Source organism: Pleurodeles waltl, chromosome 4_1 (genome assembly GCF_031143425.1).
Source record: "Pleurodeles waltl isolate 20211129_DDA chromosome 4_1, aPleWal1.hap1.20221129, whole genome shotgun sequence".
Taxonomy (NCBI): Eukaryota; Metazoa; Chordata; class Amphibia; order Caudata; family Salamandridae; genus Pleurodeles; species Pleurodeles waltl.
Genome location: NC_090442.1, coordinates 770,780,150 through 770,802,668, shown reverse-complemented (window position 1 = coordinate 770,802,668; position 22,519 = coordinate 770,780,150). Strand labels below are relative to the sequence as shown.

Here is a 22,519-nt window from a genome sequence, read left to right as displayed (position 1 = left end):
GTAGGCAATTTTATGGAATAGAAGACATCCCAGGATTGTCCTGGGGCCTCTACAGCACAACCAATACAATTGTGGCATTGCCCTCCCAGATGTGCAAGCCTATTATTGGTCCTCTCACTAAATAAAGATAAATGACTGGGGCTTCGCTCCTCCTGATCACCCAAAGTTATAATTGGAATGATTGCAATGGACCAGTTCCCCCTATTTACACTATCTCTAAGGGGACCGTGGAACTCCACATCTCCTCCTGGCCGCACAGGTGGTGATCAGAGCCTGGGAGATCGCCACGAGAACTATCAGGAGGCATGGTAAACCCACAAAAGAAATGCAGTTGTGGGAGAGATGTTGGCTCCAAGAGGTGCGAAAACTACAGGGCTTCAAGGCATGGGATTTGATTGGGATTGACAAACTGGGAGATCTGCTTAAAAATGGTGATCTAATGAGGTTTAGCTCACTCCAGCTTTGCTATGACACACATGATAGCCAATTCTTGAGATACACAGAACTAAAACATGCATGGAGGACACAGAGACTACCTAGGAAGGGCATACCAGACTACGACAGTCTCGAGGAACAACTGTTGGATGAAATGGGGTGACCTCTGCCACATATAAAATGCTTAACAACAATATGCCAGACAGGCTAGTGGGACTCAGGGAGAAAAGGATGCCGGAGGTGAAATGGAAGATGTTAATTAGGAGACAACCCTGATGCATCCAAGGGAATGGCTGTAAAATCCAGATTACAACTGGTCCAATTTAAGATACTCCATCGGGTATACTATGATAGGCACCACCTTCACAGGATGGGAAGGGCCCAGGATCCATTCTGTTTATAGTGTTAAAATACTAAGGGTTCATTTCTCCATACATGTGGGACTGTCCCCGCATACAAGAGTACAGGACGGTAATCATTAGGGAAATTGAATGGGTTCTGTCCACTCTGATCCTTCCAGATTCCCAAGCTCATCCTCATAGGGATCCCAAACGAAGTTGACCTCCCTAGGGCCCAACTTTTACTATGTAGTCTTGGACTAGTGGTCACCATAAGAGACATAGCCCGAAACTGGGGATCCAGAGAATGCCTAACGCTACTGGAATGAAAAAAGGGCATGAATATGTACATGAAGGCTGAAAAACTCACATACCCCGGCAGGGATTGTCCACATAAATTCTACAAGATGTGCGCTAAATGGTTGGAGCATTAATCGTTAGAAGTGTTGTCATTTTAAGGGACACAGGAGAGGGGGGCTTCAATGAGGCTTTGTATATGCTATCATGCTGTGGTATGCTTAGTACCTGGTCTTATTATCTGACTAATGTGGAACTCAAATGTCTGTCAGGGGGTGGGGAGTGTCGTAATGTGGGTGGGAGGGTTAAGAGTTGTTGTTATTGTAGGAAGCTGGCTCTATATATACTCTATCAAAATGATGTATAGTGTGTACAGAGTCCAGGGGTTCCCCATAGGCTAAAGTAGATAATACTAATGCTCTCTTTTGTGGTAGTGTGGTTGAGCAGTTAGGCTTATCAGAGGGTAGTGCAAAGCATTTGTTGTACATACACAGGCAATAAATGAAGCACACACTCAATGACTAACTCCAGTCCAATTGTTTTTATATAGCAAAAATATATTTTGTTACTTTATTTCTAGAACCACAAGATTCAAGTACATCTGCAAGCACGTATCCAACATATTTATCAATACCACTTTGTTTCAATTTGCAAGTTATACGGTTTTTCAATAAATAGCAATAATCTGTTTTAAAAATTGACAGTGCAATTTTCAGAAACAGTTCTGAGGTAAGTACAAGACTTACAGTTCCAGTTTCCGGGGGTTACACTGTCCACAGGTTGGGGTTCAAGTTAACCCCAAACACCCACCACCACCAACACGGGGCCACAGGTCAGCAACAAACACACACCGTCAGTGGCGCAGACGCGGCCGGGTGCAAACACAGCGTCTGGTTCCCAATGCTTTCCTATAGGGGGACACCAGGGGTCACAAAGATGCTGCAGATGAAGTCCAGGGGGTCGGTTCCAGGAAACCAAAGGCTGGACAAGGAGGAGGGCCGCCTGCTTGATGTTGTTGCACGAAGGTCAGATTCCCTAAGGCCTGGGGGCTGCGTGTGCAGGGGTACCTTTTGGCGTCAGGATTTTTCGTTTGATCTGTCATGGTCAGGGGGGTCCTCCGGATTCAGGCTGCAGGCATCGCCGTGTTGGAGAGGAGGGGTCATCCCAGGGTGGACATTTGCTCAGAAACGCCTGGGGACAATGGAGGATTTTGCAAGGAGGTGGTCACCTCTGCTCTGGACACCTCAGCGGTGGGGTCCCAGCTGAGGTGGTCACTCCTGGTTTTCCCTAATTTTTCGAGCCGGACTTGCAGCCAAAAGTCAGGCTTTGTCTGGGGGTGGGCATCTCTACTAACTGGATTGCCCTGGGGCCCTGGAGCTCTGTAAAAAGAGGCCTGAGCCTTATCACCATGTGTTACAGTTCCGCAAGGGGGGGGAGGTGTGAAGCACCTCCACCCAGTGCAGACTTTGTTTCTGGCCACAGAGAGCACAAAGGCTGTCACTTCATGTCGTCAGAAACTCTCTGGAAGTGGCAGGCTGGCACAAACTGGTCAGTCCTGCATTAGCAGTTTGACTAACATACAGGGGTATCTCTAAGATGTCCTCTGTGTGCATTTTTCAATAAATCCAACACTGGCATCAGCGTGGGTTAACTGTGCTGAGAAGTTTGATACCAAACTTCCCAGTATTCAGTGAAGCCAATATGGAGTTGTGGACTTCGTAATGACAAACTCCCACACCATATACTCAATATGGCCACACTGCACTTGTAATGTCCAAGAATGAACTAAGACACTGTAAGGACAAATTTGTTCATGCAGCTATGCCCTTACCTGTGGTACGGTGCACCCTGCCTAGGGCTGTAAGGCCTGCTAGAGGGGTGACTTACCTATGCCGCAGGCAGTGGCTTGTGTGCATGGCACCCTGGTAGGGGTGCCATGTCGGCTTTGTCTTTTTCTCCCCACCAGCACACACAAGCTGCAATAGCAGTGTGCATGTGCTTTGTGAGGGGTCCCCCAGGGTGGCATAATACATGCTGCAGCCCTTGGGGTCCTTCCCTGGCCACCACCATGGGTACATTTTACAAGGGACTTAACTGTGTGCCACGAGTATGCCAATTGTGGAAACAATAGTACAGTTTTTGGGAAAGAACACTGGTGCTCGGGCCTGGTTAGCAGGATCCCAAGCACACTCCCAGTCAGGTTGGCATCAATATCAGGGAGAGCAAGAGAGTGAAAGAGCGATAAAAAGAGAGAGTTTGTGTGTATAGGTGTGTGTGTGAGTGTGTGTGATTGTGAGTGTGTTTTCTTCCTCCTTTTCCCCCCGTCCCTGGCTTCTTCGGGATGGGCCTCCTCCCAGACTCCTGCTGCTCGAAATGCAGATGTATGAACACTGACTTCTTACACCTTGCCTGGAAAATGTGTAGCAATTGCAGACAACTTTACTGAGGTCCTGGACTGTACTGCCCCGGTTAATGGCCAACCGGTGACAAAGTCACCACTTGTCGCTCTCCTCAAATATATAAAAGATATTCCAGCTGGTGTTCAACGCTTAACAGCAATGTTATTACTGCTAGCCAAAAGGAGAGTGGCCATGCAAAGCATTTGCCACATCAGCCGATGGGTGACGGACTGGTTGACGGATGTATCCCATTGCCAAGAAAAACTTGAAGACTACTGGGAACGGATGCTTGTATGGTCTCGCCCTCAAGATACATGGAGCCTATTTAGCGTGTACATGACATCACAAATGACCGAGGTGCTTGAATGAAAAAGGCCCTGTGCCTAAAACAGCTAGGCAACATGAAGGGAAATGCGGCCACATCAAACTGAATCCTTGGCCTGTTGGTTGCGTGACGACTGATTGGTGTGGGACTATGTAAGGGAGTTCCAACATGGGTGTCATATTGATTGTCTAACACAATTACTGTACACCAAATCCATTGTTCATGAAAAATGGGGAAACTGCTGTATGGTTTACTTTTTCTTTATTTGTTATTGTTATTTTTTTCAACTGCATTCATAAAATAAATTTTTAAAAAGGCCCAAAACTACACTGTTACTGGTAAGGATGTTCCTGGAAAATAGAAAAGGTCAAATCATAGATTATACACTTTGAACTATATAATTTCACCTGTCCGAGCTACATACACTATTCCAAACCTTACATTCATATTTAATAGAAATTAAAAATGGCGGCAAATAATATGTTTAGTAATATTTTGGAAATGCAACTTTTAGAACGTTACCTTTAACGTGACTGAAGCTGCCAGAGGCTATTTTGCATTACCTCTCCAGCAACTGCCAAGTCTGTAGAGTCCAGGAATTGGGATCTGTAGAGGTATCCTGCTCATGCAGGGGTACCTTCACACTTAGTGACATGCACCCTGCCCTTCGGCTCAATGGCCTACCAGAGGGGTGACTTATAATGTTTAAGTGCACTGGCATGGTGTGGCAGTGAAAGGGTGCATGCACCCTTACACAAAGGCTGCAATGGCAGGCCTGCGGTTACAGTTTGCATGGGCTCCAATGGGTGACATAATACATGCTACAGCCTATGGGGGACCCTGGTGTACCAATGCCCTCAGTACCTAGGTACCATATACTAGGGATTTACATGGGTGCCCCAGTATGCCAATTGTGGGTGTGAAAAGTTACCAACAACTAGATTTAGGAGAGAGAGCACAGTCACTGTGTCCTGGTTAGCAGGATCCCAGTGAACTACAGTCCAAACAGAGTGACATAAAACAGGGGCAACCAGGAAATGTGTTCTTTCCTTCTAAACCTAGCCCATAGCACCCACATGTCTAGTCACCTGGGGCAGACTAAAACCTTGACAGGTTAGTCAACCATTTCTATTGGTCCCAGATGTCAGAGAAAGTCACAGGACCCGATTTAGAACTTGGCACACAGGTTACTCTGTCACAACGGTGACAGATTGCCTGTCCGCCCAAATGAACTCCCATAGGAATTAATGGGATTTAGAGTTGATCTAAATCTTTCACCGTTGTAAAGGAGTAACCTGTCTGCCGATTTCAAAATCAGGCCCATAGTTAGGTCACTCCTGTGTCACCTGTCAACCAGGGACAAGGCAGGGTGACAACCAAGGGCACCCTTAATCCCACTACTTGTGGTTTGGACTCCTTTTGAGACCTTAGAGGATTTAGATTGTTGGTACGCTAAACCCTCCAACTGCCTTTGAGATCAGATTTATCTTGGTGATAGTAGACCATGCCACCAGACATCCAAAAGCCCTTTGCCTTAGGACAGTCATTTCCACTGCAGTGGCTAGAGCCTTACTGAGCATCTTTACCAGCGTAGGGCTCCCTAAGGAAGTAATTTCTGATTGGGGACTAATCTCATGTCTGCATATCTGAAGGCTATGTGGAATGAATAGGATATTACTTTTAAGTTCACCACTCCCTATTGCCCTCAGACAAATGGTTTAGTTGAGAGATTAAACTAAATCATGAAAGACGCAATCATGGTTTTGCCTGACAAAGTCAGCAGGAGATGGGATGCTCTCCTTCCATGCCTACTAACTGCCTACATGAAGGTTCCACAAAAGAGAGTGGGCTTCAGGCCCTTTGGGCTATTGTTTGGGCAACCTGTGAGAGGTCCAGTGGGCTTGGTTAGAGATGACTGGGAGAAGCCCCTCAAAGAGCCAAGGCAACATTTAGTAGACCATGTTCTAGATCTAAGGTCTTGCATGGCAGAGTGCATGAAGAAGGCAAATAGAGTCAAGACGACGCAGGAGCTTCTGAAGCAGTGGTATGATCAGACATCCTTCACGGTTGAGTACCAGCTAGGTGAGAAGGTGTGAGTGTTGAAGTCTGTGGCTCCCAGGCCCTCACGGGCACGTGGACTGGCCTTTATCCATGTACAGGAAGGGAAAGGGGAGGTCACCATTCATGTGAACCAGCAGAAACCACACCATGACAGGCCTGACATGACTATGCTCATGGTCATAGATGGTGAGAAAAGTGAGCCTCTGCCAGTCCTTCTGTCAAGCAACACCAATGATGGCTCAGTGGATGGAGTTGTGCTCTCCTGCACATTGAATGAACAGTGACAGCAGGACTGTCACCAGTTGCTGGGACAGTATGGCAAACTGTTTTCTCTAACACAACGGTGTGTCCATTACAAAGACACAGGAAGCACGTTACCTGTCAAAAGTAAAATCAACAGGTTGTCTGACCAGGTAAAGACTACCATCAAAGCTGAGCTTGTGAAGATGGTAGAGGTAGGAGTAATTAATCCCTCTAGTAGTCCTTGGTGAGGCCCAGGGACGCTAGTATCCAAAACCAACCCAAAAGTTGGGAAGGCGGAGATGACATTCTGTGCAAACTAGAGGGGACCCAACACAGTCACCAAGACTGATGTCCACCCCATCCCAAAAGCGGATGAGTTCACTGAAAGGTTGGGGACTGCTAAGTACCTAAGCACCTTTGATCTGATTTCAGGTTACTGGTAGATAGTCCTCATGTAGGGAGCAAAGCCTATGTCTGCTTTTTTAATGCCAAAGGGTCACTGTCAGCTTTAAGTGATGCCCTTTGGCCTGACAAATGCAACTGTCACCTTCCGAAAACTGCTGACTAGGGTTCTGGATGGGTTGGAAGCTTTCAATGCAGCATATCTGGATGATATTGCTGTATGAAGTGCTTCAGGCACAGCAACAGGCGAGCCTGTTTTAAGACAAGTTTTGCCGTGTATCTAGACTAACTTATAGGTGAGGGCATGTGCAGCCTCTTAAGACCAAGATCCAGACAATTGTGGCTTCGGAGCCTTCCAAGACTCACACCCATGTCAGAGCCTTCTGTGGGCCTGACCTGAGTATTACAGGAGGTTTGTTAACGGGCAATGGCACTACTGCGACCCCTTGGCAGGCCTTCATTCTAAGAAACAGCCCATGAAAGTAATTTGATCTGCAGAGTGGCAGAAGACCTTTGACACAAGCAAGCAATGTGCACAGCAACTGTCCTACAAGCACCTAAGACAGAGTTAATTGCCCAGACAGATGCATCAGGGCATGGGATGGTGGCACAGTCGCCACATGTAAATGATGAGGGCTAGGAAAAAGCAGTTTCCTTTATAAGTAGGTGACTCCTCCTCAAAGAGCAGCTTTGGACTGCTACTGAAAGGTAAGCCTTTGCTGTGCTTTGGTCCCTAAAGAAGTAGAGACCCTGCCTGTTTGGGACTCACTTCAAAGTTCAAACTAACTCCAGACCTCTCAGGTGGCTCATGTTACTAAGAGGAGAGTACCCCAAACTGTTGAGGTAGTCTACCTCCTCTACAGGGAATTGGCTTTACAACTGAACACAGACCTGGGAATGACCTTGCCAATGCAGATGGCCTTTCCAGGTTTTTCAACTTAGATGCTGAGAACTACCTGGATAAGGGCTAATTGCTTAGCACCTTTTATCTTATCAACTTTAATCCAGAAGGGGCCATGTAGATAAGGGCCTTTTTGTTTTATCAACCCCCACCTCAAGTTTAAAACTGATGTTGCTGGTTTTTCAACTCTGTAGCGCACTGGGCTCTGCTGTCCAGGTCTAGGGCATGTGCTCTGAACCACAATGTACATGTACAACTAGCTAACAACTGGCTAATACTCTTGTATAAGAGTATAAGAGGTACTCGGGTCTTGTAGTTTAAATGTCAGTAGTGGACTGTAGCACTTCATTGTGCCCCACAAGAGACATGATGAAACCGTGACTCTAGGCCGGTCAGTGCAGCCTACTTGGGCAGTTATAAACCTGCCAAGATGACAAGGAAAAATAAACCTGTTTGAGAAGTCAAATCAATCCTTTTCAATTTTAATAAGCCACCCCTAGGGAAAGCCTTGGCATCCCACCCAACACAGAGCTTAATATTAAAAAGAATGGTGTGTTCCTTTTATGCTTAACATGCCCTAAGGGTGAAAACATGAAATTGCCATTTACCCTGTAGCAATGCTGGTGCATAACAGGGAGTTTGACTAGCCACCAAGCTAAGTGGGAACTTCAAATTGAGACTGCCAATGATATTACTCCAAGGTATCAAATTAATTGTTACATTAAACCAGACTTATTGCAGAGATCAGATTTACGGTAACCTTTAACAGAAAGGTGACTTTAAAAAGTCATCAATTTGTTGCCCAAGCCTTCAGCATTCTTTCCTGTAAATCTGCAGTAGTTGACACCAGAGACAACATGTAGCTACCCCAGCTGGCGTCTCCTCTGGAGGAGAACAAACAATTACAAAACCAGTTTCACAGGAGGAGTAGCTCATTTATGCTAATAACACACTCCAGTGTTGTGCCCAGGGCTCCTCACAGGGGAACAAGGTTGGCGCCATCTTGGATTCGGGTAGAGAAGGGTATTCTGTCAATAAGATGTTGGCCAAACCACCAGCAATCAACGTAAAGTGGGAACAATAGCTTTGTGGGAATAACTGCCCCATTAGCTAGCGAGTCCTCTCCTCCCACACGCAAGAAGATGCCATAAAAGTGATATCCTATACCCCCAGGCCTCAGATCACCACTGGACTTGAAAGAAAATTGAAGGACTGCCTTGCTGTTCACTGCCCCAGTAAAGAGAGGAGGCTGCATCCGAGGGACCCGCAAAGAGTCCTGTGCCTGCTATGCCCGCTAATGGAACAGAGCTTAACTTCCTCCAGGATGGAAGAAATGACTCTAAGGGATAGGTGGCTAGCCTCCTGTGGAGCTTCATGGCCACCAAAAGCTAAAGGAACCTGATCAGTTGAAAGCCCAGCTGCCGAGAATGCCTGCCTACTGCTGGATGACGTAGTGCCTGCTGAGTGACCGAGTCCTGACCTACCCAAGGTGTTCCCAAGTCCATGGGAACCATGGCCAATGTCGAAGTAGACTCTGGGTACTGTGAAAAAAAGAAATTCACCTACAGTCAACCGCTGAATATCTCTGGAACCAGGATACCAGTTAATCAGTGGCTGCTGGGCCTGCACTGGACCTCTCTCCTTCACCGTCCTGTGCACCACTTGAGACCAAGACCTGGGGCCAGAGACACTCATGGATACCAGCGTGGCACCAGGAATACTCACCAGATCTCTGCAGCATCTTTGGCATCTCAGTGTCCTCCGCATTCTGCATAAGGATCACTCCTTGGCTGGACTATGCTAAAGGAGGAAAAGACACAATGGACCATAGTTCTGCTAACAACAAACAGTTACCTGTCTCCCTGGACCTAAGTCGTCTCTGTGACTGGTTACCACTCCACTGTGGCCCGACCAAGCTAAAAGAGGTAGCCCTACTAGTCAGGTGTCTAGGAACTGCTAAACTAAACCATTTTTGGGATTTTTAAAATGCATTTACTTCCCTTAGAAAAATCATAGCCCCAGTTTCCCTGAACAAATATTTATTGTTTAGGTTCATAATTTAAGATAAAAAAAATACAATCTATTTTTGTAAACTGGTGTTCAAATTTATTGTGTCATGTTTCTTACTTACCTGATTTGGTACTTCTAACTGGTTAGCTCCTGCACTTTTGTTCAAGCCTGACTGCTCTTTGCCACAGCTAGCTAGGACTGAGCTAAGTTTTTCTTTTTTTTTGTATCGTAACAGGGCATAACATGCTCCTCCTCCCCCACATGTTGTCACTTCCAATGCCAAATGGAAGCTGATGTCCCTTCCATCAAGGGAGAGCTATGGGAAAAGTTTTCAGGACCAGTTTAACACCTGGATGGATATTCAAGAGGTGAGGAATCTGCAGGAAGAACCATTTATTAGAAATTAAATTGCTTAAGTAAAGGATACCCTTAAGTAGATTCTATGGAAAACTATGGCAAATGATTGTAGTCAGAGGCACAGACCTTTTCACTTGCACCACCCACTGTAGCGATGTCGGTCCAAAAAGGTCAGTCAGTCACCAAAACATGGGTGGTTGGAATTCAGCATACCTAGGATATGGATGAAGGATGCATGTGGTTTGAATGGGTTTATATGAGAAATAAATGGACTGGTGTGTTCTGGGACCCATTAAACACCAGGTGTGATTGCTGCTCAAGATGGTGGCCTCGTTTGTGCAGTTTCTTGTGTTGTGGCCATTTCCCGCCAAGAACTGCTCTCCCACTGGAGTCCAATATGCATTGCATCTAAATCAGTCCAAACAAGTCTCAATTTAGACGTCTCACAGGGAGAACGTAAAATTTGCCCACATCATCATTTAAAAATGCTCCAACATGATTAGAAGAGCTTGGAGACTTTAAAAAGTAGCAGACTATCTGAGTGGCTCTAACATACATGTCACATTGGCCACAAGAGCAGTATAAGTGCTTCTTCCCTTAGTCTGTTTTCATTGACTAGACAGAGTCACAAACAACATCACAACACTACTACAGACCTTTTGGTGAACAGGAACATTTGTTTTTTTTGGGTGGCTGTAAAGCATACTACAACAGTAGCCAGTTTTGTGATTAGGTGACTCTTATTTAGATCTCTCCTTTTGCAATCCAGGGTCTGAAATATTTCCAAGTGTGACCATTTTTAAACTTCAACTCCTTGTGCGCAACAAGGGTGGCTATGTGAAAATAAAACCTGAATACGAGAACACAAGGTTCCACCTTGTCAATTGCACCCATTTGTTACTAAAGAAGCCAAATACTTCAGAAAAGATCTAAGTCGGCCTGAAGCATATACCAAAGGACAACAGGGCTCAATTTTAACTGAAATTCCAGCACCTAGCACAGGATATGACAAACATGGTTTAACTTAAATCCAGAAGGTGGTAGGACTTTCTGGTTTTCTTTGTGCATCTTACTTTTAAATGTATTATTTGAATGTATGACATTTCACCACCTATAACCAAGCCAACTCAAAATGGGGTTTCTTATACAGCTTCGTCAAACTGTTCCATCTGACTAAAACAGTGTCTTACACACTAGAAAATATGTCAGATATTGACAATTAGGCAGTTGGCTTCATACTGGCCAGAAGCCTCAACTGCCAATCCTACATAAAACTATTAGACAAAGTAGTCAAATGCCAATGACTAAAATGACTCATCCCAATAGACTATCTCAAACAAGTGACTCAAATGCTATACTTGCAATTATGGATTCTGGCAACTCCCTGAAATGTAGAATCCCCTAGAAACTCCTGGCTCTCCTTCAAGACAAACACACATGCACCAGCAAGACTCATCACACAGGGCAAAGAGAGATGATCACATAAATCTGCTTTTGTTCATACTGGAGTGGGTACCAGTTGAAAAAAAGAAGCCAGTTCATACTAGCCTCTATTACTTACAAAACTCTCCCTAAGGGAACTTAAAAATATTTGGCAAGCAAATCAACCATCTAAGGCAGTCAGTGCTAACTGAAGCTCATGCATCCTCCTACTCGAAATACTGGTATACAAGTAATAAAACTCTGAAACTATCTTTCTCAGAAAGTGCACCGAGCCCAGAGAACTCCATTGCTCCAAGGATCAGAACACTGACCTCTTATGAAACCTTCAAGAAGGAATGAAATAATCTACTATTCCATAGTTGTTTTTCTCCAAGAAGAGCTCAATATTGATCTAGCTATTGTAGATCACTCTAGAGGCAGAATAAAAATTCTAAGTTGGATTTTCTCTCCCCTGCTCATTTTCTTTTTCCATTCAAAGAACTTGGACAGTACATTGGCTTGCTGATGTTCTACTAATGTAACAAAATTAGGTCTGATTAGCACTGTCCGAGCCTGCAAAAAAAGTAACCAGAAGGCTAACTGTCTTCTTTCAGGTTTATGCTAACCTAATTTCAGAGAAGCAGGAAAAATGGTGCCAAACTTAAACTGAAGGAAGAACAAAGGTATGTGCCTAGTCACACGAATCAGCTCACCCTGGTGCCCACAACAAGCCATATTCAAAAAGACTTTCATGGAAAAGGAGGGCTGGGCACGAACCTCATTAAGCTACCTTAGTTCTCTGGGATAGTAACAACCTAGAAGGGTTTGGAGGTAAGCTTCATCATCATTCTCACTTCTAAACATTGGCCAGGGAATGGAATGAGAGAAGGATTACGCAGGGAGAACTGTTGGGTGTGTTCTGTGCATATTGCACTCTTTGTACAGCATCCATTTGTAGCCCTAGGTGTCCGAGGAGAAGGATTAGGTCAGATATAACTTAACAAGTGAGCATGAGTCTTCAAATTTCTCTATATTTGATATTTGGACTAGATGACTGAAAAAAAGAAGCAACTAAGAAATCTGAGAACAGAGATCTACATGCATATTCTTGGTACCCTGCAAGATTATGAATTATGTTTTTATTATAAGAATCCATCCCTACTTAACATCATTCACTTACATGTGTCACCATGATGTCTTGGCTGTAGTCGAGATTTTCCGAACTCACTGGGTCATTTTCAGCCTCTGTTTTTGGGGTCTCCAAACAAGACAATGCCTTCCCATCATGCGCTGAATGAGAGAGAACTGCTGCAATGCACAGCTCCACTTGTAAATGCAAGAAGTTGTTCCATGTGTATTTAAAGAACAAGTCCTGGAAGAAATAAATATAGTTTTATAAAAACAATAACCTCAGCTTGGTTTCTCTTAGTAGGGCACTACACAAAGGTTCAGTGCCATGAAAAGGCTCTCTCTCATATGTTAACACTAATCCCTAAAACCTTCTTCAGGGTTACTGAAAATTCACAACACCGACACTTCACACCATACCCCCTAACAAATAGATGCTCTAGACCGCATGTAACTGTAGGAAGTCCTCATGCTGGAAGTGACAGCGGCTTTTGAGACATCAATCACTTTTGGATTCTCCCTTGATGTGAATAATGAGCTAGGTGAAAATGTGATTATACATCTGCTGCATTTGAGCTATTTCCCAAAGGTGACTAATCGCTGAAAATTATAAAACAACCTTTTTCAATAACAGTCTTTTTTCAGGGCCCTACTCTTTTTTTTTTTTAACAGATATCAAGTTGCAACACCACACACGGAGCCACAGATGTATATGCTTTGCCAGTAGGTGAAAGAGCTCTGAGGTGAACTGTAGATAAAAACCTGTGCCAGCAAATGATCTAAAAAGTTAGTTTCATTAGATATTTCTTCCTGATTTTCTTCTGTATGATACTCCGGGACTTTAAAAATAATTTTAAAAAAACACAGGATGTCACATTATCATGCAGTCTGAATGCAAGATGGCAGTCGCCCCCCAATACAGCAGCTCACTCTATGCCACTTGTAAAGGCCATCACAACAATAAAAAGAGTACACAAGATACAATGCGCAATGAAGCAATGTTTAAGATTTGTTTTTCTGTCAAGAACAAGAATCTGAGCACAAATGTGTGTTGAAACTGCTTCACATTTCTCAACCAAAACTAGCACCATCTGACACGTCCACATTTAGCTAGTTGCTACAGAATGCATCAAGCTAACGTCCTAAACCTGTTAGAATTTACTTTTTCAATCATCCGGTACAGAGGCACAAAACAAGCGATATTTATGGTCCAAATAAAAATGGGCAGCACTTTTTAACTAGGGGTGGGCGAAAAATTCTGCTTCGCCGGCAGTGTTTGCATAGTTTAGCCCACTCCGCAAAACTCTGCCATCTGCAGCATGGTGGAGTTTTTCTTGTGCACGGCTTGCCAACTTTAAGTTGACATGCAAGAATTTGCGACCCCAGCGTGATTTACGGTTGATAGAACGCCTCTTGGCGCGATTTCTCAGCACAGGTGGTTGCGGCAGGTCGCAACTGTACATATTGAGAAAGCTGCCGCTCTAGCAGAAAATCTATCCGAATGGGAGAAAGCAGCAGCATCCTCTGGCGCACTGGGTGATGTCGTTCTGCTGATACTACAGTGAAGAAAGAGCTCTCGGTGCTTATAATCTGCACCAGCAGCGCAATGAGCCCAAATTGTGCCTGCTTCAGGTACTCTGGGGAATCTCAGAGTTTTTCTGCGAATCGGTGGGATTCTGAGGAGTAAAACTCAGCGACTTCTGCCCAGGACTAATTTTAACCATGGTTTGAAAAGGTTATAGACATACATGCTGTAGGAAGCTGGCTCTGTATACTATATCAAAAAGAGATATAGTGTGCACAGAGTCCAGGGGTTCTCCAGAGGCTTGACAGAGGCAATAAAAGATAATACTAATGCTCTATTTGTGGTAGTGTGGTCAAGCAGTTAGGCTTATCAGACGATAGTGGTAAGCATTTGTTGTACATACACAAGCAATAGAAGAAACACACACTCAATGACTTAACTCTAGACCAATAGGATTTTATATAGAAAAATAAGTTTTCTTAATTTAGTTCCAGAACCACAAGATTCAATTTGCAGGTAATTACATTAAATGAAAGGTACTTTGCATATGTATCATCAGGATTTTGAGTGGAATCAACAATGTGCACAGTTATTTTTAAAATGGCAAAAAGCTATTTTAAAGGTGGACACTGCATTTTTCAACAGTTCCTGGGGGAAGAAAGTACAGTACAGTTTTGGAGGTAAGTGACCATCTTACAGATTCAGTCTCTGGGGCATACGCAGCCCACCGTTGGGGGTTAAAGATAACCCCAAACACCCAGCACCAGCAACACAGCGCTGGCTAGGTGCAGAGGTCAAAGAGGAGCTAAAAATAACGTGGTCCCCTATGGAGAAAGGGGGTACTCCGGTTCCGGTCTATTTGTAGGTAAGTAGCCGTGGTTATCGGAGGGCAGACAAGGGGGGTTTAGAGGAGCACTGGGGGGCCCCAAGTAGGCACCAAACAAGCACCCTCAGCGGCACGGGGGCAGCCGGGTGCAGGGTGCAAACAGGGCATTGGGTCACTTAGGCACTGCAGTCAAGACACAGGGGGGATCTTTGGGCAAATCACCAACTGGATCTCATCTCCACTAGTTGGAGCGCCCTGGGGCACTGTAACTCGAGGATTGAGCCTTTGAGGCTCACCGCCAGGTGTCACAGTTCCTGCAGGGGGAAGGTGTGAAGCACCTCCACCCAGGGCAGGCTTTGTTTCTGACCACAGAGTGCACAAAGGCACTCACCCCATGTGGTCAGAAACTTGTGTGGAAGTGGCAGGCTGACACAGACCGGTCAGTCCTACACTACCAGGTTGGCTAACATACAGGAGGCATCTCTAAGATGCCCTTGGTGTGCATTTTTCAAAAATCCCATACTGGCACCACTGTGGGTTTATTGTGCTGAGAAGTGTGATACCAAACTTACCAGTATTCAATGTAGCCATTATTGTGCTGTGGAGTTTGTAATGACAAACTCCAAGAGCATATACTCAATATGGCTACCCTGCACTTACAATGTCTAAGAATTGACTTAGAAACTGTAGGGGCATGTTGCTCATGCAGCTGTGCCCTCACCTGTGGTATACTGCAACCTGCCTTAGGGCTGTAAGGCCTGCTAGAGGGGTGACTTACCTATGCCACAGGCAGTGATTTTGGGGGCGTGGCGCCCTGAGAAGGGTGCCATGTCCCTTTGCCTTTTTCTCCCCACTAGCACATACAAGCTGCAAGGCAGTGTGCATGGGCTGAGAGAGGGGTCCCCCAGGGTGGCATAATACATGCTGCAGCCCTTGGAGACCTTCCCTGGCCACTGGGCCCTTGGTACCATTGGTGCCTTTCACAGGGGACTTAACTATGTGCCAGGGCTGTGCCAATTGTGGGAACAAAAGTACAGTTTTAGGGAAAGAACACTGGTGCTGGGGCCTGGTTAGCAGGATCAACACTAGACAAACATTGGAGGGAGGTGGGGGGCAGCATCAACACTAGGCAAAAAGTGGGGGGTAACCATGCCAACAGTGCCATTTTCCTACACATGCTTTGCATGTCTCTGACATCTAATAGTTGGTTGGGTAAGTCTGTTAGTGTGAGAGTGCTAAGAGTGGCCACATGCTTTATACAGTAAAACAGAATATTATTATACCCACCACCGCCATCTCCAAGTCCTTTAATACATTTCTGTATTCTTGAACATGCATGAGTATGTTATAATGCTTCACCTCAGGGACAGTTAGGGTGGCCTCCTATGAAACTAACATGCTTTTTAAGATGTAAAACTGTGAAACAGAAAAAACCTTATCGAAGGTAAGTGATTTGATCTTCTTATGAATACTACTACCCACAGATTCCTCAACAATGAATACATATCAAAGCTGCACCTCTCAAGTTAGTCGGTCTGTGGAATGGGTCACATCACAACATCCTGCTGGACTGACCGGGCATTTTCCTTCTCGATGGACCAGCCTGTGAAAGCAGTAGTGCTTCGGAAACGTGTAAACTGACACGTATGCTGCTTCTTGACAGATTACCAAAACAGGCACTCCCTTTGCCAACGCAGTGGTAATAGCCTTGACCTTGGTGGAACGGACCTGCAAATTTCTGGGGACTGTTTCATAGCTAGTGAGTAACAGATTTTAATACAGAGAGTTAGCCACCTTGAAATGGTTCTCGTCTGTACTGCCTTACCTTTCTTTGCTTCTCCGAACCCCCAAAACAGCTGATTATCCACCCAATGGTCCTTAGTGGAATTGATGTAAAAGCTCAAAGATCTTTTTAGACCCAAACATTGGAGTCTTTCTTCCTCTTCTGAGGGATGAGGTGGAGCAAAGAATACCTGAAAGGTGATTGAGCGTTCAACCTGGTAGGACGTCACAGCTTTGGGCAGGAATGTCTTCCTATCCCTAGCACCGATTTGGTGTAAATGCATCACAACAGTTGATTTAAACAACGGAGGTTGATGGTGGGAACATAAAAGGGTACACAAGAGCGATACAAAAATATTTAAATGGTGGCCACAACATGTCCTTGTCCGGCTAAAAATAATACAAAATGCAACACATCTAATAATTCTGGCATGCAACAGTTTTATCTGACAAGAGCAGCAGATCACAAACTTCTCTCAGCGTCCAGCATAGATGATTTCAAAGAAAGGACGCATGGCTGCCAAGATGACAACCACTACCTAGGAAGGCATATTGAACACAGTCTGCTGTTGTCACTCAATCTAAATGCAAAGCGGTGTAGACTGCGCACGCCTGGGTGGAGAACCCTGCCCTGCTGCTGTGACAGCAGACCCATCTGAAGCGGCAGACTGATTGGGGAACAGAAACTCATACCTAGAAGTTCTGGGCTCCATTCCTTCCTTGCCCAATCTGAAGCCACAAGAATGATTTGGGTCTTATCTTCAGAACTCTGGGTAGGAGATGCAGGATGGCATACCTGAGCCCCAAACTCCACTTTAGGTGGAAAGCGTTTCCAAGGGAGAATCACCTTGGGATCTCAAATGTACAAAAGCTTGGACACACAGTTCCAAGCAGTGGCGAAGAGATTGAGCTAGAGTTCTCTTCAGTGCTTGATAATGCCCTGTGCCCTCCTCAGGGTGTAATTGCCATTCCTAATTAGCTAGGCACTTGGGTGTTCAAAAATCCTGCCAGGTGGTTCACGACTAGGGACAGTAACTGGTAGCTTCAGATGTGCAAAGCATCCTGGCACAGGACCCAAGAAGCGATTTGCCATGATTGTTGCAGTACCACATGGCAGTGAGGTCTGTGAGAATCTGAACCAGTCTCCATTGATGGACATAAAGAATGCCTTCAGCGCCAATCTGATTGCATGCAACTCTGGCAGAATGGGGAGCGTTTGAGTACCCAAGACAAGATGGCCGCACTTTAGTGTAGCTCTGCCGGCTGGGACCATCAATCTGCCAAATATCTGAGTACATGGCATGCATCTGCACTCACAGAGGCAGCTATGTCGTGTGGGAGTATTATGTGGGCACACTCTTTCCTTAAAGACGACGAATGGTGAGAGAGCCACAGCTACGACTGCATATTGAGCAGAACAGCATCTCCATAATAGCGCCTAAGAACAACCCTCAGGTCTGTACGTAATTTACTGTCTCCACGATACTGTGTCTAGGGCTGGGTGCCGCGCTTGTGAGGCAACCCCTGCGATACCTGGACTAAATACTATGGCCTCCTTGCCCATGAATAAGACCTGCTTACCGCTGCAGTACCCTGCTGGGCTGAGCCTGGTCTTCACAAACCCCCCCACCCCTGAACATGGCTTGTGCACAGCCATTGCAATGGGGTAGGTTGACAAAGATCAAACTTGGTTTTGAGATCAGATGCATTACCAAATTTCAACCTGATCAGTCCCCTTCACAGCCCCTCCTCTGAAGTTGAGCAGGATACATGCCCCAGGGAGCAACTACCCTTGAATCCACGCTGCTCCCCATGCAATGGGCACTCAACAGATGGCAAAATAGACACCCTTAACGTCCGCATGCATCACATGGTGGCCAAGCTAGATAAACAGAAAACACGAATCACAGAAGCGGAAAAACGCATTTCCATCGCAGAAGAAGATTTACAGTCCACCTCTACACGTTGCCTCAATATGGAAAAAGTCCTCACAGTGATCCAAGCTAAGAACGGAGACCTAGAAGCACAATCATGTAGAAACAATCTTAGGTTCACTGGTGTACCAGAATCTATCAATACTGGAAAAACTGAACACTATGTAGACACTATGCTTAGCGATATATTTTGCGCAGAGAGCATGTCAGCCACACTGGTGGTAGAGCAGGTGCACATATCACAATCCCCTCCGGGAGCACCACTGTGCCCTATCACAGCGAGATTCCTTAATTACCGGGATCATGACGCAGTGCTCTGCCTTACATGTGGGGGGGTCAAGGCAACGATGTAGCATTCTTTCCTGACTTCACGGCGGCCATGCAGGCGGCGCAAAGGGAATACTTTCCTATTAAAAAAACTGCAGCAGCTAGATATCCTGTATGCCATGCTGTACCCAGCGTGACTGCGAACTGAACATGGAGGGAGGGCACACAAATTATTGGTGACACCGAAAACAGCACCTGACTATGTGAAAGTGCTCTCCCCGAAAAGTCATAAGCAGCCAGAACTCTATCTTGAGGAACTGGATGACTAAAGGGCCACACCGATTCATCTGGTACGCCAGTCAAGGACTTGTCTGCTGCACACGTGCAGCCAGGCAATTGCCTCATGCTTCACTGTGGAAACACCTCCCTACCTGGGTCATGGTATCTGCAATCACCATTGAGACGCAACACAGCATAACAGCTCTGGAGATCGGTGTATACACTGGCAAGGCTGTTTGAGTAATGTGACCTGCTGGGAGACGGTGAGATATAGCATGTCTGCAGCCATTGTGGAACACCTGACCCCTCACATGAGAAAATGGTCTATAGCAGACATATTTCCCAGCAACACCTGCCCACCGGGAGGTTTTTGGTGCCTTGAGTTGCCCCCTGATGGGAGCGCACCCCTCCCCCAACCCTCGTTTCACTGTTATGCAGTGAGGACTGGAAAACACTGTGCTCTTGAATTTATTGTCTTAAATCGAATGCTGTTGATTAGATATCATCAGGCCACTGGAATTATGTGGCAGAGGATGTCCAAATTATGCAGAAGGGTTGAACAAATAATGCAGCAAGAAAAAAGCGAATTATGCGGCAGAATGCAGTACATTTTCTGACAGTACTACTTCATAATCTTTTCTTTTTTTTTTTTTTTACACCTGGTAATAGCATCTGGTAACAAAGTTCAAATTATTAGGAACAATTTAACACCTAAATACAGAAATAAGCAACTTAAAGATGACCAGTCATACTTTGCAAAAAACATTCCAGTGTGCTGGAATCAGAGTAAATATATGATAATGACTTCGACACCAGCATGCCCTTTTTCGGTGCCTTGGATCGGTCACCTAATTTTCGGGTTAAGCCATGGCGTGTTGGCGGTGGCGTTCCCTGGGCTTTTGTTGACTTCTCGTGAGTCTTGATTTTCGACGTCTTACTCACGGTTTTCGGCGTTTCTTCGCGTCGAGCTCTTCAGAGTCCGACTCGTGGATGGAGAAAGCTTCTTCTTCTTCCTCGAAACGCTCTTGTCCTGTCGGCGTGGACACCATCTGCAGTCTTCTGTCTCTTCGGTCTCTTAATGTTTTCCTCGACCGAAATGCTCGACAGGCTTCACAAGTATCCTCCTTGTGCTCGGGAGACAAGCACAAGTTACAGACCAGATGCTGATCCGTATACGGATACTTGTTATGGCATTTTGGGCAGAAGCGGAATGGGGTCCGTTCCATCAGCCTTGAAGTCGCACGTGGCCGGGCCGACCAGGCCCCGACAGGGGATCGAAAAAACTCCGAAGGGCCACCGGAGCTCTTAAAAATTTGGTGTCGATTTGTTCTAACTAACCCGATACCGAACGCAAACAATACAGACGTTTTTTTTCCGAGATTCTAACTAACTTTCCGACCCGAAACACAGAGCGAAAAGGAACACGTCCGAACCCGATGGCGGAAAAAAACAATCTAAGATGGAGTCGACGCCCATGCGCAATTGAGTCGAAATGGGAGGAGTCCCTCGGTCTTGTGACTCGAAAAGACTTCTTCGAAGAAAAACAACTTGTAACACTCCGAGCCCAACACCAGATGGCGGACTGTGCACAGCATGTGTATCTGCAGCTACACATGCCATCGAACATATATATATATATATATATTTTTTTATTTTAGATTCATATGAGCTAGGAACTTTTTTTTGTTAAAATTTGCAGAATATGCTGCATATGATGGATTACGGGCAAACACATAGTTATGCGAAACAAGACGTACCTCCAGAATCCCATATTTTCAGTGGCACTAGGTGTGATGATGTCTTTAGCATGACTGGGATGCTGAATTGGGGGTGATGTTATGTTTTACCTTGTTTTTTCATCACTGTACTGCCAACCAGGGTATACATGGAGCATGTCACTGGGTATCTAGGGTGAGAGCAATTTTGAATATACTCTACCTGACCTCTCATGACCTTGAGCAGTAGGCGTATCACTATGTTGACATGGAATATGCAAGGAAAACGAGGCAGGATACCTAGACAGGCACCATGTTCAAATCGCCCTGCTGCAGGACATGTACCTCACTAGACATACTGAAGGGGAGTTGGACCACTATGGGCGGGCACTAGAGTAGCCTTATCCTACCCCTACTCGAGGGGTTCTTTTATTGGTAAGGAAGGGGTGCCATTCACGCTTTCTCATGCAGACACAGACAACCAGGGCCGCAGGCGGTACAACAGGGTATCTTATGTGATACGCCGGTCATTTTGGTGACTACCTATGCGCCCAATGAACGAGTTACTTACCTTCGGTAACGACTTTTCTGGTGGATACATTAGCTACCTGTGGATTCCTCACCTAATGAATACTCCCATGGCGCCAGCATTCGACGGAAATCTTCTTCCTAGTCTCTGCACGTCGACGAGGACGTCACTCTAGCCCACGCGACGCCGTCTGACGTCATACAGACCTCGACCAAGAGGTCCTCGACGACGTGCCGACGTCAGTACCAACATTTTTTACGTGCATGAGAACAACCACCCAATGCAATGAAAGAGCAAGGCAACATCCCATAACCTTGTAAAATACACAATATTACAATGAATAGCTGTAAATTTAATATAACGAACAAATATATGCAAATCATGTATGTACACAAAGATATATACATATATATATATATATATATACAGATAAATATACACAAGTATCCATATATACAACATCTATTGCAACCTTGAAGACCAAGAGGAGCGCACTCAAGGATTACTTGGTAAGACCAGAAAGGCAACGGGGAGGCGGGTGGGACTGTGAGGAATCCACAGGTAGCTAATGTATCCACCAGAAAAGTCGTTACCGAAGGTAAGTAACTCGTTCTTCTGATGGATACAACTACCTGTGGATTCCTCACCTAAAGAATAGAGTCCCAAAGCAGTACCACGCCCGGTGGCGGGTGCCTAAATGGTCAAACCAAGAAATCCTGCAGCACTGACCGTGCAAAATGGCCGTCCCTTCTGACCTCAGAGTCCAAACAGTAATGTTTCGCAAAAGTGTGAAGGGACGACCAAGTTGCGGCCTTGCAGATGTCAACCACAGGAACACCTCTGGCCAAGGCCGAAGTGGCCGACTTAGCTCTGGTGGAATGAGCTCTAATGCCCTCAGGAGGGTCCTTCTTTGCCAAAGAGTAACAGATTTTAATGCAAAGAACCACTCACCTGGAGAGTGTTCTCTTGTGGACTGCCTTTCCTCTCCTCTTGCCCACGTACCCGATGAACAGCTGATCCTCCAGCCTGAAATCCTTTGTTCTATCAATAAAGAAGCTCAACGCCCTCTTTGGGTCCAGACGGTGCAGTCTTTCTTCCTCTTTAGAAGGATGAGGCGGAGGATAGAACGTGGACAAAGTAATTGTCGGAGCCAAATGGAAGGGTGAAACAACCTTAGGGAGGAAAGCAGCCTTGGTCCTCAACACCACCTTATCCCCATAAAAAGTTGTATAAGGGGGCTTTACCGATAAGGCCTGCAACTCACTCACTCTCCTTGCAGATGTTATAGCTACCAGGAAAACTGTTTTTATAACCAAATACCTTAAGGGGCAAGAATGCATAGGC

General features: G+C 45.5%; 1 protein-coding gene across 2 annotated transcripts in view; it reads right to left on the bottom strand.

The window, feature by feature from the left end:
- Nucleotides 1–22,519, bottom strand: part of PPP6R2 (protein phosphatase 6 regulatory subunit 2) — an 891,343-nt gene that overhangs the window by 525,646 nt on the left and 343,178 nt on the right. For both annotated transcript variants that reach the window (XM_069229423.1, XM_069229422.1), the window contains exon 11: nt 12,371–12,562. In XM_069229423.1, the coding sequence (XP_069085524.1) occupies nt 12,371–12,562 (192 nt within the window). The remainder of the gene's footprint in view (nt 1–12,370; nt 12,563–22,519) is intronic.